The following is a 25,398-nucleotide window of genomic DNA, read 5'->3' as shown; positions in this document are numbered from 1 at the left end:
GTTAAGAGTTTTGCTCTTTATGATCTATGATATGATCGTGAGTAATTTGTCATAAGTGCATCAATAGGAAAGAAGATTGCTCAGTGCTCAATAGTCTTTTTTATGACTGATTATTGCATTTTTTCCGAAGGTCCCACAAGAAAATCAACAATTACTGAGTCACCACTCTTTCATATCCATGAACTGAGATACAATGGGAGCATCTGTGGATGAATGACAACCAGCACTAAGCACATATGGCTTCTTTATGAAGGCCGCTACAGAAAAAGAGAGAAAGCTGCTGTAAGAGCCTCGGTGGGAAATCAACGGCAGTACACAAGAATTCACTGGGGGGTGGAAGGGGAGAATAAAGCTATATTAAACATAATACATCTGTAGTGCATACTGACACAAGTGATGGTGGACAGGGATCTGCGTTATCACATGTCTGTCTGCGGACAGCTGACTTCAGTATCAACCGCAAGATAATTGCTAATCGTGGTTTTCCCATCTGCTGCAGACACTTAGCCAGACAATGACATCACCTACAATCTGTAAAAAAGGTTGACACAGGCAAACGAAGGGAAAATTAAACCATTTGAAATGTCCATTCCGTACGCTCCAGTGCTGCCAAGTCGCACTGTTCCAGCATGCAAAAGAGCATCGGGATCGTGACATTCGGTCACCTGCGGAGTGCGGCTCATTATATGTGGAGCTTATTTGGCAGGGAAAGATACTGAGCTCATGTGCTTGGTTTTTACATATTTTATAGAAAAAAGCAAGCATATTTTTTTATTTTGCCATTGGCGTCACAATAATAGGGGAACAGATCTTATTATCAAAATGATCCCAATTTTTGATGGCCCCTAAAACATGAGGAACATCACAAAGTGCACTCTATTTCACTCTGTAAATGACACAGAAAAATGGGGGTGAAGAAAGGGAGTTTCCTTGCTCTTCATTTTCTTCATCTTCTTCGCGTCACCTTGTACGACTGAACATTTATTAAATCATATAACATAAAGTGTAAAAACAAATATCTTATCACTTCACTGCAGGGAGCCTGCTGATCACCAGAATCGTAGATTTGTATTTCTCGTCCTCTCCGATTCTCTCCTGGGTGCAAGATCATGTCCAGGAGACGATACATGGAAGGAAAGATTGTGAATGCACTTTCCACTTTAAAAGGGTCGTCCACTATTCGGACAACCATTCTGAATCTCTAAATTTCTCAACCATTCTGAATCTCTATATTTCTCGTCGGTAAAATGACACCTATGCTCACCTCCGATGAGAAATAATAAAGTTGTAACATACATTTTACACGCCCCCTGAGGAAGGAGCAGCTGTTTGCTCTGAAACGCGCGTCGGGGTGGGCTCCGGATCCCCCACTGTCTACACACCAGGTAAAATGTGGCCGTTCTATCTGCAATGATTATATGCTGTTCATTTACTAGTGGCTCATCTCTGTATATACTCAGTTGTCCTACTTATGGGCTAATACCTTCCTGATACTGGTGTGTCTGTATAGTGGGTGGTACCTTGGGCCCTTTTTGGTTTTTTGCACGGCCATATGGTATTCTACTATCTTCTGACCATTGTATCTGTTTCTGTATACTGTTTTAATTGTATATTTAATAAAGAGATATTTTTTATGGGATTGATTGACTGCTCTGTTGTGGTGATTAGGTCACCTCCAATGAGAGTGCTGTTCACGTGGTGTTGGCACTGGCTCTCCCAGGGATAGCGTGACATTGCTACTATGGACGTAATTGACTTCTGGAGGAAATGAGAGCTGTTACTTGCTCTTTAACTTCCTCCGGATGGCTGTAGGGATCGTGTGATACCACAATGTCACGAGAGCCCCAGGAGAGCAAGTGCCAACACCATTGTAGTTACACCGGCACCAGAGGTGAATACATGTTTAATGTTTTAGTAGGTGGAAATATAAGAATTCAGAAGGAGTTGTCTGGTTAAAACTAACCTGACAACAGGATTTGCCACTATTAACTAATTAAAACATTGCCTTCATCATGTAAAGCTATTTCTAGCAACCCAAATGTTGAGGGCAAGTTGTCTTCAAAATCGTAAAATAGAAAAATCAGTGTTTTAATCTTATGGAACCTCATAGTTTAATTAGTTAGACTAGTCGGAATTGCGAATAGTGTCGTATGAACATCTAGTGATAGGAGGACAAAATGCATGGATCATGGTGGTCAGTGGAGATCCTAGCAGTGCTAACAACACACATATACCAGGTATCATCTATAAAGTGGATAGGTAACAACTTGTTTAGGCTGGAATACCCCTTTAAAGAATTTGTCAAAATAGGGAAGATGGAGACAGATATCCCACATGTGAGACCCATTTGGACATTCAACTGCAGCCACAAATGAGAGAAGTGGACATTCATCTGCACTGAAGTCTATGGATAGTATGGATTAAGACAAGTCAACTATCGTCTTGGAAAAATATAGCAACATTTCTACCTCTTCTCAACTGGATTGGATCAACAAATACCCATTAGGTACCAAAGCCCCACAAGTATCCACAGTGGTTCAGGCCCCAAGATGTAATTGGTAACTGGAATTGAGAATGGGGCCTGACTGAGCTAAGGATCCCCAATCTAGTCAAAATACAAAGCAAAGGTCCCATTTCTGACCCAGATTCTGCTAAAGTTAAAACGTATTATTATTTTTCACTTACAAAAATTTCTTTAAAAAAAAGATTGAGAAATGAGCACATATGGATCTAAGACAAAAAAAACCCCAGATGAAATAATTGTGGTTTCTCCAGGAATATCTCGAGGTACCTGTATATCTTATTCCGGCTGTTTCCATGGCAATACTTCTTGATAATTTAAAATCCTGTTCAAGTCCTCTCCTTCCCATGAACCACATCGTGTTTGCTGACTAACAGGCTCAGCAGTGCAGTAAATATAGTTAAGATTATGTAGGAGTTGATAAGGAAAGCCTGGGATGACCTCTGATACTTTTTGATGAATAATTTATTTCGCAATCTCTCCTGGAAGACGAAATCCTTCTAAATCCTAAAATATCTGAGAGGTTTCTGTAAGATATCACTAATATATTTGCTAATGTAATAAATTGTCCGCAAAGTAACAAAAATACCCACAGATGTGGAGATGTAGAGGCCACCCATGACCACAAGAAAATATTCAGAGAATGTCCAGAAGGCGATCGATTTGGAGATTGGAAAGGAAGGCTTAGGTTACATGAATAATTTGGCCAGCACAAGAGGAGCCCCTGACTATTGAGCAAGCCTATGGCTAATGGAGGTCAACGGAACAGGAGAATGGAGAGCCCTTTATTGACCATAATATTTGACTGCAAATTGCAAAACAATTGGGTTACACAAAGTGTGCAACTTATAGAAGAAAAGACCAAACCCAACTTTCGTACTATAGATGCAAAAAGATAGACATTCCTTTTGAAGAATGGGAATCCATACTGGTATTTCCCTCCTCCAAAAAGTTAATGGTAGTTTTTATTAAGCATGAGGTCCACCTCAAAATTTATAATTGAAATCTCCATGGTTTGCTGGTTTACTCAACTCCTACTGTCCTATGGGAGCACTATACAGATTTGTCCTTTTTTTCTTAGTGATGAGTGGTGCGAAATGACCAACTTTGGAAAGAAAAGACATGATAAATAAACATGATATCATGATAACCTGGTTCGATTTGTAGTAAGCTCAATAAGTGAGTAAAAAGAAGGTCAAGGCCTCAAACCAAGTCAAGACATTAGGTGAGACCTTCTGGAAGATTTCTGTTTGACAGTGACAGTTGCTGTTGGAACTCAATGCATTTGCAAAGGTAGAAGATTGAGCATATTGTGTGACTCATTGCCTATGGATCTTGTTGTTGAGTAAGAACTTCATCTAAACCTAGTTCAGACCTTACAAATGGAGCTCCAGACTAACAGGAACTCTTACATTTATACATCCTTGGTGTCCAGCTAAGCTGTGGTTATACTGCCAATATTGTTGACATCAGATCACAATGGGTTTGGAAAGGTAAAAACATATCATAGGAGATGCAAAATTACTGTTGTAGAGTAGCAGGGGTGTTTCACAGCTATGACATTGATGTCCTAACCCTAGGATAAGACATAATTATCAGATCTGTGGGGACCACCACCTGGCACCACCACCGATTAGCTGTTTTCAGCTCCTGCCATGGCTCTGTCAACTGTTTAGTGGTTCTCAGGTATTACAGGTCAGCTCCTATAGGACACAACTTATCCTACAGTGTGGAGAAGGTGGAGAAATGTTTCCTTTTATTCCACGTACCAGAAAAACTGATGACACTCGGACTACTCTCTGACGAAACTCTGAAAAAACTCTGATCAGAGTCTGATCAAACTAACCAGTCCATTTTTCTCGTACTTGAGAAAATGGGGCCTTAATGATTGAAGGACAGGTGTTCTAGATACAAGTCTGGAAGGAATTGGTCCTCCTTAAAGGTGTTGCCTGGTGAAAATAAGTTAACTTGCTGATCTGTTGAGGACCCGCTGATTGGCAGAATGGGGGTATTGTATCCCCTACAGGGCACTTTTATCTCTGTTACACAATGGAACATGTCGGATGCTCCATTCATTCTATCGAGCTGCCGTAAAAAGAAAAGTAGAGTGTAGTGCTCAAAATGAATGGTGGAGAGTCACAGCTGATCCATTCTAATGAAGATAAAGTTCCCCGTTCTAACGATTTTGTGTGGGTCCCAGCAGTTGGACCCCATACAGATCTAAAAATTATCATTTCAATAGGTGATAACTTGTTTTCACCTAACTTCCCTTTTAAGAAGGCCAACTGGGCATGGAGTATTATTGACAACGCAACATGGGAAAAAAAGTACGCAAATTAGGTCTTTCTCAAAGCTGACCAATATGGCTTAAAGAATACGGACTTTCTTTTAAGTTAAATTGAGGTATTTTTTGAGGGGGCGACATTCTAAACATTACCTGAAAAGACGCATATGGCGATGCCACAAGCTGCATGGAATGATTTGTACTTATGCAGAAGTCTTCTGGTTTTCCTGCTTACAATCTATAGAAATAAAAATATATATATATATACCACTCATAATATAGAAGTGATGGCGGCAGACAGATCAGTTACCATGGTAACACTACAATTCAGCTATAGCAGAGCCGAGTCTGTTATCGCAGTGCGGTGATTTATATACTAGTATTGCAGGAAACCTTCCTACATAAGAAACATACGACAGATGACTGCTAATGTGTGGTCCATGTCAGCTTTTGGGAAAAATCGGAATTGTATTGTTTACAGAGGAACATAAAAAAAACACATGTCATGTAAAAACTAGTCTAATTGTAAAACTGACTTTATTGCACATAGTAACCCATCACAAAGTGGCTTTCATTTCTCCGCAGTGGTTTAAAAAATGAAAGCTGAGCTCTGATTGGTTGCTGTGGGTAACAAGGCCAGTTTGGATATTTCCTTCTCATCTTCCATAGGCCCCGAGTCATCAAGATGGACGTTTTCACACAGGTTTTGATGAGGCATGCTGGAGTCTGACACGCTTGATTTATTAAGAGGAAAATGCCTCTTAGGCCTCAGTCATACGTCCAATTTTCACATACAAGTGCTATCCATTGATTTTGCAGATATCACTCATACCTGTGATAGTACCGTATTTTTCCGACTATAAGACGCACTTTTTTTCCTCCAAATTTGGGAGGAAAGTGTGGGTGCGTCTTATAGTACGGATATAGCATGTGGGGAGGGGGGCAGCAGGGAGTGGGATCGCACTGTTATCCCACTTCAGGATGTCCCCGCTGCCCGGAATCAGCTGCTGGGGAAACCACATGGCCCCGCTGATTAAGTGCAGTGAATATTTATTAGCGTCTCCCCGCCCACCGATCAGCTGAGCGGTGAGCCGGGAGCAGCAAATGAATGCTGCACTTAAGCAGGGACACACAGTTTCCCCAGCACTGATTCTGGGGAGAATCTGTGTGTCTGGGGGAGCAGGCAGCAGCAGCATGGGCCAGGAGAGAAGAGATCACTGTCTACCTGCCTGTGCTGGACGCTGAGCTGTCTGTGGTGCACAAGGAGGACCTGTGTGATGTCAGAAGTGGGCGGGCTGGAGCATCACATTGCAGCTCAGAGCCCTCCCTCTTCTGACATCATCACAGGTCCTTCAGACTCCCACCTAGAATCTGCAGCTTCCTCTTATGTCCTGCGCTGTGGAAAGGCAACAACAACAGGGAGGGCTCTGTGTGTGCAGCCATGGGATGCTCCAGCTTTTACCGCACAACAGTGTGGCTGGCTGCCACAATTAAGAGGTCAGTCTTTACAAAACACAATAAAGCACTCTGCCACTCCTTTGATGAACTATAACTCCCAGCATGTCATAGGATCTGCAGGACATGCTGGGAGTTATAGTTCTCCCATGGGATTTTAAAGCAGCAATGGAGTGGTGCTTTCACTATAAGCCCTGTGACCCCATTCTTAGGGCTCATTTCCACATGCGAGGCACACGTCCGTATCTCGCATGTGGAAACCAAGCTGTGGAGCCGGCACTCCAGAGCGGAGCATGCGGCCGCATAGGAACACATGGAGCTGCACAGCTCCGCTCCAAAGTGCCGGTGCCAGAGCTTGGTTTCCACATGCGAGATACGGACGTGTGCCTCGCATGTGGAAATGAGCCCTTATACTCACCTTCCAGCGTCTTCATATCGTACTTTCCAGACACCACACTGGTCCCGCAGCTTCCAACATAATAACATACTATTATATATAATAACACCACATATAATAGTATGTTATTTATGTTATTAAATATTTTACCACATTTTTTTTGCTTCAAATATTTTTTTCCCTATTTTCCACCTCTAAAACCTGGGTGCGCCTTATAGTCCGGTGCGTCCTATAGTCCGAAAAATACGGTATATGGGTCCATTCACATGTCCGTGATATATCTTATTTTGATCTGAGGGTCAGATCAAAATCATCAATGCAAAATTAGTATAAAAGCTATGCCTAGAGGTTGTAGAAGTCGACATTCATGAGGATAAATAGTTTGTGAATCTTCAGGTTCTAGCATTGTGAATCCATCTTGGGGTTACTAAGTGGGGGACATTGGCAGGACCTGAGGTCATTACTGGAATAAAAACTTGATTCCAGCTCACCTAGTCGCTCTATGCTCATCCACCTGGGGCTCAGACACCGGCCTCGCCCAGGCCTCACATCAAGGAAATAGAAAAAATTGGAGTCCCACTCAACAGGACTAGATTTTCCTTTTTTTTCATTTTTCAAAAGAAAATATAGTGCATATAAAAGAAAAATTTACATGGTCGACTTGACCCAGTCGATGCGTTTCAACTGGACTAAGCAGTCTTACTCATGACTCATGCTTAGTGCAGTCAAAACGCTTCGACTGGGTCATGTGGGCCATGTAAATTTTTCTTTTGTGTGCACTATATTTTCTTTTGAAAAAAAAAAAAAAATCCAGTCCCGTTGAGTCGGACGCCAATTTTTTCTATTGTCATTGCAGGGACCCTTTGATTACATAACTGGACATGGGTGCTATAAACGCAATATGTAGCTAAGGTCACTTTTATTTCTATTCTGTTGGGGCACAAAAGCTTCCTATTGCTCCTTTGATTTAGGCTAGGACACCGTGGTGACGTCTGTTGGTCATCCGTGAGTCGATGTAAAATCATGCAATTACCATGACATTTATGCAGCCTTCCCTTTGTATTATAATAAGTCATGGCCAATTTGCAATGGTCTCAAGGATTTCCACCATCTTGAATCGATGTGAATACTTTTCTGCCCAATGATGACAGAAGTATTCTAGGAGTGATACCTTTATTGGCTAACCAGAATACTGGTTAGCCAATAAAGGTATCACTCCTAGAATACTTCTGTCATCATTGGGCAGAAAACTATTCACATCGATTTTTCTGGCTAACACGGTACCACAATACAATTTGTTATTGTACATCACCATCTTGAATGTAATCAAAGGATGCCATGGAGCCCAAGATTTAATAAGCAAAATGTAAAGGTCTTTCCAAAAAAACAAGTTAACCCCTATCTATTGGACATAAGTTCCCCAGTGAACCCAAGAAAGAGGCTGTTGAACCCTGCAGCCCCATCTTGAATGATGGGGAGATGCGCACGCTCAGCCTCTGCTCCATTCATTGGCAAGGTAACTGCCAGAGAAGAGCGAGTACAGTTCTTGGCTTTCTCATGCAGTCCCACAAATGGAACAATGAATGGAGCACTTGTAAAGCCATCTCGCAATTTCGACTCTTTGGATTGCTAGAGGTCTAGTAGTCAGACTCCCAACAATCAGCAAACTATGAACTATCCACACGTTTTCTTGGTAACTAACCATTTAAAAGTGTTGACTCATCCTCAATTTTCCCTTACCATTTTATTGCAACCTTGTTGCTCAAAAACATGCTATTCTATTGAGTATTTAAGAGCCATGACAGCTGTGCGGGACCAGTTTTAGGACAGATAGAGACAATTAGAGGATATATTGGCTTCTACAGTGCCTTGCGAAAGTATTCGGCCCCCTGGAACTTTTCAACCTTTTCCCACATATCATGCTTCAAACATAAAGATACCAAATGTAAATTTTTGGTGAAAAAACAACAAGTGGAACGCAATTGTGAAGTTGAACGAAATTTATTGGTTATTTTAAATTTTTGTAGGAATTCAAAAACTGAAAAGTGGGGCGTGCAATATTATTCGGCCCCTTTAACTTAATACTTTGTTGCGCCACCTTTTGCTGCGATTACAGCTGCAAGTCGCTTGGGGTATGTCTCTATCAGTTTTGTACATCGAGAGACTGAAATTCTTGCCCATTCTTCCTGGGCAAATAGCTCGAGCTCGGTGAGGTTTGATGGAGATCGTTTGTGAACAGCAGTTTTCAGCTCTTTCCACAGGCTCTCGATTGGATTGAGGTCTGGACTCTGACTTGGCGATTCTAACACCTGGATACGTTTATTTGTGAACCATTCCATTGTAGATTTTGCTTTATGTTTGGGATCATTGTCTTGTTGGAAGACAAATCTCCGTCCCAGTCTCAGGTCTTTTGCAGACTCCAACAGGTTTTCTTAAAGAATGGTCCTGTATTTGGCTCCATCCATCTTCTCATCAATTTTAACCATCTTCCCCGTCCCTGCTGAAGAAAAGCAGGACCAAACCATGATGCTGCCACCACCATGTTTGACAATGGGGATGGTGTGTTCAGGGTGATGAGCTGTGTTGCATTTACGCCAAAGATATCGTTTGGCATTGTTGCGATGTTTCGATTTTGATTTCATCCGACCAGAGCACCTTCTTCCTCATGTTTGGTGTGTCTCCCAGGTGGCTTGTTGCAAACTTTAAATGATAGTTTTTATGGATATCTTAGAGAAATGGCTTTCTTCTTGCCACTCTTCCATAAAGGCCGGATTTGTGCAGTGTACGACTGATTGTTGTCCTATGGACAGACTGTCCCACCTCAGCTGTAGATCTCTGCAGTTCATCCAGAGTGATCATGGGCCTCTTGGCTGCATCTCTGATCAGTCTTCTCTTTGAGATGAAAGTTTAGAGGGACGGCCGGGTCTTGGTAGATTTGCAGTGGTATGATACTCCTTCCATTTCAATATGACTTGATTACACACAGGTGGATTATATTTATCATCATTAGGCATTTAGGACAACATTGGATCATTCAGAGATCCACAATGAACTTCTGGAGTGAGTTTGTTGCACTGAAAGTAAAGGGGCCGAATAATATTGCACGCCCCACTTTTCAGTTTTTGAATTTCCACAAAAATGTAAAATAACCAATAAATTTTATTCAACTTCACAATTGTGTTCCACTTGTTGATTCTTCACCGAAAATTTACATTTGGTATCTTTATGTTTGAAACATGATATGTGGGAAAAGGTTGAAAAGTTCCTGGAAGCCGAATACTTTCGCAAGGCACTGTACTATGGTCTACTAGTATTGATATTGCTATAAAAAAATACCATAAACCCTGATGGAATTGCATAACTCCAATGTGAAGCCTAGGACATAGGGTCATGGACTGGTTACAGTAACTAGGAACACAAAGCATCTACTAATCCAACAAAAAAACAATATGGCAACTCAGTGAAGAAAAATGTAGAAGAGACGTGTACTTACCTTTTTAGATCTACGGACCAGAGCCAGCAGAGTCCGGCACATTGGCAACAGAACCAAGCTGCAGTTGAAGTTGAGGATAGAGGCTGAAGCTCTGCTTATACACAATCCTAACTGGACAAACACAACAAGCATTAGGGTGAAGTGTAGACAATAAGTCCATTAATATAGCAACAATAGTAGGCAACTAGTCCATGGTTGTAGTCCATGGGTGAGCATTATCGGGCAGCTTTACTGAGTCATAGGTTTGACTCTAACCATTTTGAAAATAGAAATATATCCTTACTCACCTTTCCTCTTAGCTTTATAAAATCATTGAAAATTTAGTATAGAGTGATCTCCATTTTCTAAGAAATTTGACTCGATATTGCAAAATTACTGGAGGACAAGACCGAAGATTACATTACCTATATTTCCGACAATGGATAGTGATCAAGTGCTAGACTTTCCTATCAAATAATGGGAGCTATAGGTTATGTTCCCACTCCATCAAGTATTGATGACAATTTTGGTTTTACTGGGATCCCCATCTTTTTAATATAATCTTAAAAAGGACCTGTCACGTCACGAGGTAAATAAATGGCCTGTTTTTGGTCTTATTTTGAGTATTTCATCAATCGCTCAGAGGGTAATTATGTAGAGCAGCCTAAAGAGACAACCCCAGAGAATCTTGTGGGCAGCGACCCCTTGTAAAGATCATAAACAATTTTGCATATTGGTCGCATTAAATAAAAAACTTTGAAACCATATAGCTACTTTAAAAAAAAATTGGAGCTGCAGGAGAGTGAAAATTGGCCACTTTTGTCCTGCTTATAGGTCCTCTTTCAAAGGCTCTCAAGGTTTAGGAGCTAAATCTCCAGGCTCTGTTGGATTACCACTCCGTCCAATATAAGGGTCCATCTTTACCTTTTCTCTTGGCTCAATATATCCAGAGATAAGTGTTGTGGAATGACCAGATTGAAAAAAAAATCTGATTTTGGGATATTCCATTGGGAGATATTTCTATATGAGCAGTGGAATTTTTAGATTATTATGAGAAACAGAGCATCTGGTTGTGATGAGAATTTCAGCCTGACTGAGGGTTTGGTGGCATTCCTCTATAAATAATTGAATTTGTATAATGATAATTTGTGAGTCGTTAACACAATTTCAGGAAAGGTGGACCGGAATGAAGGTAGTGTTCTACATGAAGGTAACATGAAGCCCATTCACTTGCTGAAGGTTCTTAAGATGAAATAATGATGGCAAGACAGGAGTAAACAGATAACAAATTATGGAGGCCGACGTCAACTTTCCTTTTTGATATCTTCCCGAGACACAAACAAGTCATGCTCATGAGTTTTACATGTCTCCATTCAAAGAGAATTTGAGAAGCAATTTTTAACTCTTAAAGAATCTTCTTCTCCCGGAGTTTAATTATGTTTAAGGAGTGAACTTGTCAAAACTGACATGGCGGAACGCGCTTTACTGACCCTCCTCGAAGAATAAATGCACCATTATAATACCACTCCTGTGAATATCATGCACGCTACAGCAGGATGTCATTCCCTGGTTGTCAACAGATTCTAATTTCAAGAAGGTATTAGGGGTGTAAAGACTTCTCGAGTGAAATCGATCTCCTCGGAATTCAGGATCTTTTTCTTTTGCTAGCAAAATAATGCACACTCATGTCAAAGACAGTATCAGTATCTCCCTAATATAGCCTGTTTTAAATGTGGTTCCTCATTTGATGATTTTATAGACCAATCCTACAGATAGTGGAGGTGGAATCAGAGGTGTAATTTGAAGTCCTTTGATTCCAATCAAAATCTGTAAAAAGCCACCACTTGCCTTGTGCCATATAGAGTCTACTCATGTCTCTGAGAAAATTCTTGGACATATTAGACTGCAGGCATAGCTGTCATGTCCAATTCTATCGTTCTTTAACTTTTTTTAGTGGATCCTCTTCACTAGTGTTCTACCAGCACTATGGGTGCTGTAATTTCCTTTCCCTTATGTTTCAGCATTGAGCTTCATATTGTCAATAGATTTCCTGCCTCCAACTGAAAGACTCTATTATGCCTCTATGCATTTTCACACACAGAAAAGAAGAAGCAGAGACACAAAGACCAGTCCCCATTTCATGTACAGAGACAAAGATCCACCCCCACTTCCTGTAGAGATAATGAACCACCCCCACTTCCAGTAGAGATAAAGACCAGCCCGCACTTCCTGTACAGAGATAAAGACCCACTTCCACTTCTTTTAGAGAAAAAAAGGACTACCATCAGTTCCTTTAGAAAGATAAAGACCCGTCCCCACTTCCTGTGGAGAGATAATCACTCTGCCCCACTTCCTGTAGAGAGATAAGGGACTGCCTCCACTTCCTGTAGAGCGATAAAGGACTACCTCCTTTTCCTGTAGAATGATAAAGGACTACCTTCACTTACTGTAGAGATAAAGGACTACCTCCTTTTCCTGTAGAATGATAAAGGACTACCTTCACTTACTGTAGAGATAAAGGACTAACTCCACTTCCTGTAGAGCGATAAAGGACTACCTCCACTTCCTGTAGAAAGATAAAGGACTACCTCCACTTTCTGTAGAGGGATAAAGGACTATGTTGTGAAATTGGATTTTGGGCCCCCCGGTGGCCACTGGTGGAATTGAACTGGTGTGCATCATCCTCTCTGTTCACCTGTTTCCATCAGGATGTGGGAGTCGCTATTTAGCCTTGCTCCTCTGTCACTTCCATGCCGGTCAACATTGTAATCAGAAGCCTTTCTGTGCATGTTCCTGCTGCTAGACAACTCCCAGCTAAGTTGGAATTTAGTCCTTGTTTGTTTTTGCATTTAGTTCCAGTTCACAGCTGTAGTTTCGTTTCTGTGTCTGGAAAGCTCTTGTGATCTGAAATTGCCACTCTGATGTTATGAGTTAATACTAGAGTCTTAAAGTAATTTCAGGATGGCGTTTTGATAGGGTTTTCAGCTGACCATGAAAGTGCCCTTTCTGTCTTCCTGCTATCTAGTAAGCGGACCTCAATTTTGCTAAACCTATTTTCATACTACGTTTGTCATTTCATCTAAAATCACCGCCAATATTTGTGGGGGCCTCTGTCTGCCTTTCGGGGAAATTTCTCTAGAGGTGAGCCAGGACTATATTTTCCTCTGCCAGGATTAGTTAGTCCTCCGGCCGGCGCTGGGCGTCTAGGGATAAAACGCAGGCTACGCTACCCGGCTACTGTTAGTTGTGCGACAGGTTTAGTTCATGGTCAGTTTAGTTTCCATCCTTCCAAGAGCTAGTTCTTATGTTTGCTGGGCTATGTTCTCTTGCCATTGAGAACCATAACAGTTTGACCGGCCAAAAAAGGGTTAAATTAATTGACAGAGAAAGGAGAGAAAAGAGAAGTCTGCTGAAGATTTTTATTTTTTTTTTTTCCTTCAGTTCTGAGTGTGCTTGTAGTTGAATCTCTTGCAAGTCTGCCTATATTGCAGCCTTTCTCTCTCTCTCTCCTTCTAATCCTGGAATGGCTCTGTGTTCACCTGTTTAAAATGGATATTCAGAGTTTAGCTGCAGGTTTGAATAATCTCACCACGAAAGTTCAAAATTTACAAGATTTTGTTGTTCATGTTCCTATATCTGAACCTAGAATTCCTTTGCCTGAATTTTTCTCGGGGAATAGATCTTGCTTTCAAAATTTCAAAAATAATTGCAAGTTGTTTTTGTCCCTGAAATCTCGCTCTGCTGGAGATCCTGCTCAGCAGGTCAGGATTGTGATTTCCTTGCTCCGGGGCGACCCTCAGGATTGGGCTTTTGCATTGGCTCCAGGGGATCCTGCGTTGCTCAATGTGGATGCGTTTTTTCTGGCCTTGGGGTTGCTTTATGAGGAACCTCAGTTAGAACTTCAGGCGGAAAAGGCCTTGATGTCCCTATCCCAGGGGCAAGACGAAGCTGAAATATACTGCCAGAAATTCCGTAAATGGGCTGTGCTTACTCAGTGGAATGAGTGCGCCCTGGCGGCGAATTTCAGAGAGGGTCTCTCTGATGCCATTAAGGATGTTATGGTGGGGTTCCCTGTGCCTGCGGGTCTGAATGAGTCCATGACAATGGCTATCCAGATCGATAGGCGTCTGCGGGAGCGCAAACCTGTGCACCATTTGGCGGCGTCTACTGAGAAGACGCCAGAGAATATGCAATGTGATAGAATTCTGTCCAGAAGTGAACGGCAGAATTTTAGACGAAAAAATGGGTTGTGCTTCTATTGCGGTGATTCAACTCATGTTATATCAGCATGCTCTAAGCGTACTAAGAAGCTTGATAAGTCTGTTTCAATTGGCACTTTACAGTCTAAGTTTATTCTATCTGTGACCCTGATTTGTTCTTTATCTTCTATTACCGCGGATGCCTATGTCGACTCTGGCGCCGCTTTGAGTCTTATGGATTGGTCCTTTGCCAAACGCTGTGGGTATGATTTGGAGCCTCTTGAAACTCCTATACCCCTGAAGGGGATTGACTCCACCCCATTGGCTAGCAATAAACCACAATACTGGACACAAGTAACTATGCGGATGAATCCGGATCACCAGGAGATTATTCGCTTTCTTGTGCTGTATAACCTACATGATGTGTTGGTGCTTGGATTGCCATGGCTGCAATCTCATAACCCAGTCCTTGACTGGAAAGCTATGTCTGTGTTAAGCTGGGGATGTAAGGGGACGCATGGGGACGTACCTGTGGTTTCCATTTCATCATCTATTCCCTCTGAGATTCCTGAATTCTTGACTGAATATCGTGACGTTTTTGAAGAACCTAAGCTTGGTTCATTACCTCTGCACCGGGAGTGCGATTGTGCCATAGATTTGATTCCGGGTAGTAAATACCCTAAGGGTCGTTTATTTAATCTGTCTGTGCCTGAACATGCTGCTATGCGAGAATATATAAAGGAGTCCCTGGAAAAGGGACATATTCGTCCTTCGTCATCTCCCTTAGGAGCCGGTTTTTTCTTTGTGGCTAAGAAAGATGGCTCTTTGAGGCCGTGCATTGATTATCGGCTTTTGAATAAAATCACGGTTAAATATCAATATCCGTTGCCACTGCTGACTGATTTGTTTGCTCGCATAAAGGGGGCCAAGTGGTTCTCTAAGATAGATCTCCGTGGGGCGTATAATTTGGTGCGAATTAAGGAGGGGGATGAGTGGAAAACCGCATTTAATACGCCCGAGGGCCACTTTGAGTATTTGGTGATGCCTTTTGGTCTTTCAAATGCCCCTTCAGTCTTTCAGTCCTTTATGCATGACATTTTCCGTGATTATTTGGATAAATTTATGATTGTGTATCTGGATGATATTTTGATTTTTTCGGATGACTGGGACTCTCATGTCCAGCAGGTCAGGAGGGTTTTTCAGGTTTTGCGGTCTAATTCCTTGTGTGTGAAGGGTTCTAAGTGCGTTTTTGGGGTTCAGAAGATTTCCTTTTTGGGATATATTTTTTCCCCCTCTTCCATCGAGATGGATCCTGTCAAGGTTCAGGCTATTTGTGATTGGACGCAACCCTCTTCTCTTAAGAGTCTTCAGAAATTTTTGGGCTTTGCTAACTTTTATCGTCGATTTATTGCTGGTTTTTCTGATGTTGTTAAACCATTGACTGATTTGACTAAGAAGGGTGCTGATGTTGCTGATTGGTCCCCTGCTGCTGTGGAGGCCTTTCGGGAGCTTAAGCGCCGCTTTTCTTCCGCCCCTGTGTTGCGTCAGCCTGATGTTGCTCTTCCTTTTCAGGTTGAGGTCGACGCTTCTGAAATCGGAGCTGGGGCGGTTTTGTCGCAGAGAAGTTCCGATTGCTCCATGATGAGACCTTGTGCTTTTTTCTCGCGTAAATTTTCGCCCGCCGAGCGGAATTATGATGTTGGGAATCGGGAGCTTTTGGCCATGAAGTGGGCTTTTGAGGAGTGGCGTCATTGGCTTGAGGGGGCTAGACATCAGGTGGTGGTATTGACTGACCACAAAAATCTAATTTATCTTGAGTCCGCCAGACGCCTGAATCCTAGACAGGCGCGCTGGTCGTTGTTTTTCTCTCGGTTTGATTTTGTGGTGTCCTACCTGCCGGGTTCTAAGAATGTTAAGGCGGATGCCCTTTCTAGGAGTTTTGAGCCTGACTCCCCTGGTAATTCTGAACCTACAGGTATCCTTAAGGATGGAGTGATATTGTCTGCCGTTTCTCCAGACCTGCGGCGGGCCTTGCAGGAGTTTCAGGCGGATAGACCTGATCGTTGCCCACCTGGTAGACTGTTTGTTCCTGATGATTGGACCAGTAAAGTCATTTCTGAGGTTCATTCTTCTGCGTTGGCAGGTCATCCTGGAATCTTTGGTACCAGGGATTTGGTGGCAAGGTCCTTCTGGTGGCCTTCCCTGTCTCGAGATGTGCGAGGCTTTGTGCAGTCTTGTGACGTTTGTGCTCGGGCCAAGCCTTGTTGTTCTCGGGCTAGTGGATTGTTGTTGCCCTTGCCTATCCCGAAGAGGCCCTGGACGCACATCTCGATGGATTTTATTTCGGATCTTCCTGTTTCTCAGAAGATGTCTGTCATCTGGGTGGTGTGTGATCGTTTCTCTAAGATGGTCCATTTGGTTCCCCTGCCTAAGTTGCCTTCTTCTTCCGAGTTGGTTCCTCTGTTTTTTCAAAATGTGGTCCGTTTGCATGGTATTCCGGAGAATATCGTTTCTGACAGAGGTACCCAATTCGTGTCTAGATTTTGGCGAGCATTCTGTGCTAGGATGGGCATAGATTTGTCTTTCTCGTCTGCTTTCCATCCTCAGACTAATGGCCAGACCGAGCGGACGAATCAGACCTTGGAGACATATTTGAGGTGTTTTGTGTCTGCAGATCAGGATGATTGGGTTGCTTTTTTGCCTTTAGCGGAGTTTGCCCTCAATAATCGGGCCAGCTCTGCCACCTTGGTGTCTCCCTTTTTCTGTAATTCGGGGTTTCATCCTCGATTTTCTTCTGGTCAGGTGGAATCTTCGGATTGTCCTGGAGTGGATGCTGTGGTGGAGAGGTTGCATCAGATTTGGGGGCAGGTAGTGGACAATTTGAAGTTGTCCCAGGAGAAGACTCAGCTTTTTGCCAACCGCCGGCGTTGGGTTGGTCCTCGGCTTTGTGTTGGGGACTTGGTGTGGTTGTCTTCTCGTTTTGTCCCTATGAGGGTTTCTTCTCCCAAGTTTAAGCCTCGGTTCATCGGCCCGTACAAGATATTGGAGATTCTTAACCCTGTGTCCTTCCGTTTGGACCTCCCTGCATCTTTTTCTATTCATAATGTTTTTCATCGGTCATTATTGCGCAGGTATGAGGTACCGGTTGTGCCTTCCGTTGAGCCTCCTGCTCCGGTGTTGGTTGAGGGCGAGTTGGAGTACGTTGTGGAAAAAATCTTGGACTCCCGTGTTTCCAGACGGAAACTCCAGTATCTGGTCAAATGGAAGGGATACGGTCAGGAGGATAATTCTTGGGTGACTGCCTCTGATGTTCATGCCTCCGATTTGGTCCGTGCCTTTCATAGGGCTCATCCTGATCGCCCTGGTGGTTCTGGTGAGGGTTCGGTGCCACCTCCTTGAGGGGGGGGTACTGTTGTGAAATTGGATTTTGGGCTCCCCCGGTGGCCACTGGTGGAATTGAACTGGTGTGCATCATCCTCTCTGTTCACCTGTTTCCATCAGGATGTGGGAGTCGCTATTTAGCCTTGCTCCTCTGTCACTTCCATGCCGGTCAACATTGTAATCAGAAGCCTTTCTGTGCATGTTCCTGCTGCTAGACAACTCCCAGCTAAGTTGGAATTTAGTCCTTGTTTGTTTTTGCATTTAGTTCCAGTTCACAGCTGTAGTTTCGTTTCTGTGTCTGGAAAGCTCTTGTGATCTGAAATTGCCACTCTGATGTTATGAGTTAATACTAGAGTCTTAAAGTAATTTCAGGATGGCGTTTTGATAGGGTTTTCAGCTGACCATGAAAGTGCCCTTTCTGTCTTCCTGCTATCTAGTAAGCGGACCTCAATTTTGCTAAACCTATTTTCATACTACGTTTGTCATTTCATCTAAAATCACCGCCAATATTTGTGGGGGCCTCTGTCTGCCTTTCGGGGAAATTTCTCTAGAGGTGAGCCAGGACTATATTTTCCTCTGCCAGGATTAGTTAGTCCTCCGGCCGGCGCTGGGCGTCTAGGGATAAAACGCAGGCTACGCTACCCGGCTACTGTTAGTTGTGCGACAGGTTTAGTTCATGGTCAGTTTAGTTTCCATCCTTCCAAGAGCTAGTTCTTATGTTTGCTGGGCTATGTTCTCTTGCCATTGAGAACCATAACAGGACTACCTCCACTTCCTGTAGAGATAAAGGACTACCTCCACTTCCTGTAGAGCGATAAAGGACTACCTCCACTTCCAGTAGAGCGATAAAGGACTACCTCCACTTCCTGTATAGAGATAAAGGACTACCTCCACTTCCTGTATAGAGATAAAGGACTACCTCCACTTCCAGTAGAGTGATAAAGGACTACCTCCACTTCCAGTAGAGTGATAAAGGACTACCTCCACTTCCTGTATAGAGATAAAGGACTACCTCCACTTCATGTAGAGTGATAAAGGACTACCTCCACTTCCTGTACAGCGATAAAGGACTAACTCCACTTCCTGTAGAGCGATAAAGGACTAACTCCACTTCCTGTAGAGCGATAAAGGACTACCTCCACTTCCTGTAGAGAGATAAAGGACTAACTCCACTTCCTGTAGAGCGATAAAGGACCACCCCCACATCTTGTAAAGAGACAAAGCTCCAGCTCCACTTTTTATAATCCATGGATTACACTTGACAACAGGAAGTGGATAGCAAGTTGCATTGGAGCAAACTACCTTGTGGACAGCACTTCAGGGAGATTTTTCAGGTGTAAAGCAACATAATTTATGAATAAAATGATTTGCAGATTGTCTATTTATCACATCATCTATTAAATGAGATCAAGTCTGTAGGGTTGACTCAATAGATGTGATACAGCATGTGCTTTATCTTTTGGGTGACAATAACTTAGATTTACAGATCACAGCCACATAAAGAGCTTTAAACTGCTTTATTTAATATCTCTGCTTGCACCCACCTATATATGATGATGGTCCTTTATCCGTATGCTCTCCTTAATTGTCCTTACTGTAGCTCACAATGGCGGCCAACTTCAGAAGTGTTGTCGAAAATGCAAAGCAGTGATACACAGGCACATTTCCAATTGCAAAACAATTCTAAAAAGCTAAAACACAATTTATATACAACATTGATCCCACCTAAAGCAAACTCTATTTAATACACCACCCCCTATGTCGTGGCACAGCCATGTGTGTCCTTCCATGACGACAACTGCTAATAACACAGTCATTGGTTTCAGCAAGGCTCGGGTCTATAATCACAAGCTGCTCAAGAAAATCACTGCTGGAGCCTCCTGCTCAGAGATCTGACAAGGGGTCATTAAGAAAAATAAAGTATAGACGTGATGCTTTACTGAAATGGTGGTGACTGGTTTATGGGGTGCGCCAGACGTCCTCCAACTGGAAAAATCAAACACAAATTCTGCCTTTTACAAATTGGAAGAAGGATGGTGTAAAGGGCCAAAGACAGCAGAGGGTCCCTGTGCAAAAAATTCTTCTCATTGCTGAGAACATTCCTTTTGTCATTCACAATCCTTCCTCCATTAAAGGGGTTGTCCTATCTGTTTAGGTGATAAAAGTACAATTACTACTCCCCCACAAACCTGATGGGTTTTGTATTCCCCATGTATATGTGGCAAAACAGTGGCCATGTCAGAACGCTACTCCATTCACCTCTATAGGTCTATGGGAGTGGTAGTGCGCATGTCTAACCGTTGCTCCTATATACCCGCTACTACTCACACAGGGAATGCGGGACCCCAGCTCTCCTTATGCATGGGGGTCTCACCACTATTGATAGGTAATGTATGTTGTTGAAGTGAGGGTAGAAATTTTTTTTAGCTTACCCCCTTATAGGCAATATAATGAACGATATGTGGACGCTGTTTTCAATTCGCATTGGGTCTGTCATAGTTCCACCCTTTAGGGTGTCTGGGAAGCAGTTACCGACAGCTCAGTCATCCAATCTGGTGCAGGGGCATGCTGAGCTGTCAGTGTGTTGATTGACAGCTCAGCCTTCCAATCTGAGACTGGGAGGTGCAAGCTGTCTCCAGGTGTTCATTATCCCAGGCGATTGCCAGGCTACTTAACTGGGCTGTTTCTCCCAGACGTACATTCGGCTGCTGATGTTTGTCTCTCTGTGTCTTTTCATTCTATTTGTAGATCTTTCATTGCCTGACCTTGGACTTCATTCTAACCATCCATCTGTTTAACCCCTTCTGCTTTGATCCGCTATTCTCCTGGTATTCTTGACCTCAGAACGTTACCTGACTGCGCCTCTGTCTCTTCCTTCTGTTTATGATGTACCTTCCTGGCTTTTGACCTTGGAGTCCTTGACTATTGCAGCGCCCCAGAGTCCTGGTCGTTGCAGTACTGTGGCTCCGCCACTAAGGGGAGCTATGGTACGTCCGATGGCACTGAAGGAGTTCATCTGATCAGGTATCACAGACACCAATACATTTCACCGCCGGGCCTCCAGGGGGAGCTAAGGGTTCTATTCATTAGGCCACTCCTCACATACTGGTAAAACTGGGGGTCAGGCAGGAAGTTAGAGAGAAAGCTGACTGGGTCGGAGCCAGGCAACACCTTGTGGCAGAGGGTGTTGCGGGAGAAGATTCGGTAGGGTCTCTGGCAGGAGTGGGATCCTGACAGAGGCTTGGCAACTAGAGAGAACGTAACGGGACCGTGCCTGCTCAGTATAGCGGCGGTGCCCAAGGAGGGATTGGAAGCGAGATAGATTGTGCTGAGTGAGAAACAAGATCAAAGCAAGAGGAGAATACCAGTAGGGGTCATGCTGTAAAACCGAAGCAACATCCTACTGAGGCGCACAACTGGCGGCCGGAACGCCGAGGGAGTATTACAATATTCAGCTTCAAGCAATACTCTAAACAGCGGCAGGACAGTCAGTCTAAGGCGGGCTGTCTCACCTAAATCACCTATGCAGTCTTGGGGGGCAACTTGTGGAGAGGGGCGACTCTAGGGTCCCGGAAGAGCTCCGAGCCTACCCGTCAAACGGGTGCCGTTCTAACCGTAACAACAGGGAGGAACAGGAAATTAGCAGAACATCATCTAATTGAGTTGTGAGGGAACTTAAGAAACGGACACAACAGTTGTGGGGACTTTCCGTAAGCACAGCAGGGAAGGACCGCAACACCTAGCGCTAGAAGGAAGGCACAGATTTCCACCTGCTAAGAGAACTCTGGAGGTGCCATTGGACAGGCCGGACTTGCGCAGCCTGGTGATCTGGATTCCGGACTGAGGACCCAGAGATCTTCAGTAAAGAGGTAAAGAGACTGCAACCTGGTGTCCTCGTTATTTACTGCACTGCACCACTATACCACTATCACCATCATATCATATCCTTCACTGTACGTCCCCCTGACAGGCAGGGCCACGGACCGGGCTTAGCCGCCGTGACAACCCCAGAGCAGAGACTCAGAGGCCCGGTACCGGGTACCCCTCGGCCCTGCGGCAGTGGGGGCGCTACACTATCCCATGTCACGGCTTGGCCATGAGAAATGTCCCAGGGTCACAGAATCCCTATGGGCACAGGTTGCACATATAGTATGTTTTACCCCCTCACCTAGAGGCTACGAATACCTTTGAATCTTCTTTCATTGCATTGCACGCAATATGTGAAAAAACATTTCAGTATTTAGTTTTCATTAAACATTGCTATTTATTTTTTATCTGCTTGCACAGATTACAATACATTGCAAGCAGCTTAATGCTTTTTAGTGTCAATCTGAACTGTTGGCTCATTCCCTATGAGTCTGACCATAAGTAGTCAAAAACAGTCATTACTATAGGAAGTCACTTGGATATCTCCAGAAGTTCCATAGAGAATGAATGGATGGCTTCTACATTCGAGCGGGGGACAGAAGTCCCCAATTCTAGCAATCAGTCGGGATGTCAGTAGATGCAAAGGATAGGTGATGATTTCTTCTTACCAGAATACACTTCAGTACTTCGATTACAGGCAACTACTATCCAGTACTATGAAGGATGAAAAAGTAACACAATTTTTTACTTATTTCCATATGTATGTAATGTTTTTTCTCTTGGGATAAAACCACATGAAATAATATCCCAAGGATCACACAAGAGCCACGCTGCTTCTATGGCTGCAAGATTGGTGTGAGAAAATCCATAATGTTGTTAAACAGTTCATAGAGTATTGATTTTCGGTCACATATCTGGGATTACAGGTCTCCAGGGCATATATTTCATATTGCTATTTCTGTAACTTGATGTTAACTCAGGAGGATAAATGGTGAGCTTATTTTTGATAGGAAGATGTGTTTTCAAAGATGACTACAGTGTAAAATCTGCAACACCCTCGTATTCTACGTAACACCTGCTATCTTTAAAACCTGTGCCAGTGGAGCCCCCTTTAAACAACAGCACCCACGTACAACTTCTACGACCCCTATAGCCACATCTCTATTAACTATGAACGTGATATTTATGTACAAGATCCAATACAATATGTAGGCATGGAAATGAGTTTTCAATCTTTTCCTGGTTTCAGATTTTTAGCATGTGTCCCTTCCTGTAATAGGCTGGATTGAGGTCTGTGTGTACCAAGGGTTCTGCTGTCTTTAATAAGTGATATATCAGCACAATTGTTGCCCTGCACCTATGTCCCCATCATGTGCTTCCCTTCTTATCTGTGCCTTGTTTTCTCTGCCCTCTCTGATACTGTAAATGCTTTCTCCCCTGTCAATACTTGAGATTTGCATACATGAACCTTTCAGTTATCATATATATTTGTAATGAATACAAAATTAATATTTTAATGCTATATTTATATTTGTACAGAAACATATTATTGTTCGTTTGTCTCTTAAATGCAAAGTTAAGCAAATTTCTAAGTAGCCTTCTTTAGAAAATTTATACCATTTTGTGAATACAAAGTGTCTGTAAGTCCTTTCATTAGAGTGCTCAGAGAAAAAAAAAAAAGAAAAAAAATCCATCACAACAAGTGCTCTGGATTCTCTCAGGTTTTCTCAACTTTCCTCCTTCCTTCTCTTAGCATTTTTTTATAAAGTATGATTATTTCTGTCTGGTTGTTGTGATGCCATTTTCCTGGTGAGGAATTGAAAGTGCATGAAGTTGTCATCATGCAAGACTTTAATTTTAACCTAAATGCTTTAGAATACAGGTTTGCTCATTTCTATCTCTTGTTTAATTACTGCACCACGCAGACGGGGCATTGTAGCCACTCAGGTATTCAGGACATCCTGAGGGATCTTGCTCCATTCCATTTACAGATCTGCAATCAATTCATCTTTACTGCAATGGGTATGGGCCCAGCCCGTAACTCATCCCAAAGGTGCTCTATAGAGTGTAAATCAGGTGAACGGCTTGGCCATTGCAACAGGCAAACATTTTTCTTTGCTAACCAATTTTTGACTAACTTGGATGTGTGCTTAGGTTCATTGTCTTGGAATTTCCAGCCCCTGCCTACTTTGCTTTTACTATGTGGCAGTAGGACATTGCCCAGTATATCCTTGTACATTGTAGCATTCATATTTCCATCAATTCTATGCAGAGTGCCAATGGCAGAAAAGCAACCCCAAACCATGACATTGCCTCCACCATGCTTCACTGTAGGTGTGTGGTGCCTTACATCATTATGTTTTCCAATTGGGCAGTATATATAGTGTTTGCCGTCACACTCACTACCAAACATATTGAACTTGGATTCATCCGACCACAACACCTGAGACCAACCTATTTATTTCCATTGGCCATGTTCTTTGCCAAACTCAAGTTGGACCTTCCGGTTCTTTGCAGAGATGAAAAGCTTCTTGACTGGAACACGTGCATTCAACCCTACTGCTATTAGCAAGGGCAGTTTTAGATAAACTGGGGCCCTGGGCAAAAGTTTAAAGTGGGGTGCCAAATGCTCACATATTGCACCACCACACAGAAACATTCCTGTTTTATTTATCTGCATGAGCTCAAGCGCTAAACGAGCATGATCGACAATTTTGAACTCGTTCGATGCTTGTTTCCCGGCCTCCTTAGGGTTGGTGCACACGTTCAGTAATTGGCAGTTCTTTGGACGCAGCACATGTCCACTGCCAGCTATTGAACGCAGGGGAATCCACATGTGTTCATTGAACCGTGCGGACTCACTGCGTCCAATACTTTGTACGTGTGAAATTTATCTTGCGTAGAAAAATAAAGATAAATTGACATGCTGCGGTCTGGAAAGACGCAATGCATGTCCGTTTCCATGGGTGAGCCTCAGGTGTCTGCACACGCATACTGAGCATGGGATTTCTTGAAATCCCCTCTACTATGCTGTAACATCTGTCTGCTGTACAAGTGCGCAACGTCCAACCCGCATTGTTTACTGACCGTGTGCACCTACCCTTACTCTGGCTGAGGAAGAATGATTGGTATAGTTAGCCCCCTCAGAGTATAATGCAGCCCCACACACACAGTATAATGCAGGCCCCACTCCCACAAACACACATAGTATAGTGCAGCCCCTCACACACACAGTGTAATGCGACCCCCCCCCCACACACACACAGAGTATAATGCAGCCCCCAGGGTGTAATTCAGCCCCACACACAGTATAATGCAGGCCCCACTCCTACCCAGTTTAATTCAACCCCCCCACAAACCTACACAGTATAGTTTAGCCCCCCACACACAGTATAATACAGCCCCCTTCACACACAGTATAATGCAGCCTCCCCACACACAGTATAATGCAGCCCCCAGATCATAAATCAGCCCCCTCAGTGTATAATGCAGCCCTACACACAGTATAATGCAGCCCCCCCACAAATGCACACAGTATAGTGCAGTACCCCCTCACACACTATCGTGCATCAGACACACACACACTATAATGCAGACAGACACACACACACACTATGAAGCAGACACACACACACACTATAATGCAGAGACACACACAATACTTACCTCTCCTCCTCATTCTCCAGCTGCTCTGACTTCTGCAGAGCGTCTCCTCAGCTCCACTGCTGAAACACGCTGAGTCACAGGCAGAGGGGGAGGGATGGGAGAGGGAGCATCACATGGCGCTCTCTCCTCCATCACTGCTTTCAACTTTGTCAGCAT

General features: G+C 43.3%; 1 protein-coding gene across 2 annotated transcripts in view; it reads right to left on the bottom strand.

Moving 5' to 3' along the window:
* NOX4 (NADPH oxidase 4) overlaps window positions 1-25,398 on the bottom strand; it is a 287,217-nt gene that overhangs the window by 222,448 nt on the left and 39,371 nt on the right. Inside the window, exons 3-4 of one of the 2 annotated variants that reach the window (XM_077298554.1) lie at window positions 10,151-10,261; window positions 4,959-5,043 (exon numbers count right to left, since the gene is read on the bottom strand). In XM_077298554.1, the coding sequence (XP_077154669.1) occupies window positions 4,959-5,043; window positions 10,151-10,261 (196 nt within the window). The remainder of the gene's footprint in view (window positions 1-4,958; window positions 5,044-10,150; window positions 10,262-25,398) is intronic. The other variant, XM_077298555.1, reaches the window with a different exon arrangement.

This window comes from Ranitomeya variabilis, chromosome 3, assembly GCF_051348905.1.
Source record: "Ranitomeya variabilis isolate aRanVar5 chromosome 3, aRanVar5.hap1, whole genome shotgun sequence".
In the NCBI taxonomy this organism is placed as follows: Eukaryota; Metazoa; Chordata; class Amphibia; order Anura; family Dendrobatidae; genus Ranitomeya; species Ranitomeya variabilis.
This window is presented reverse-complemented; position numbering and strand designations above follow the sequence as displayed.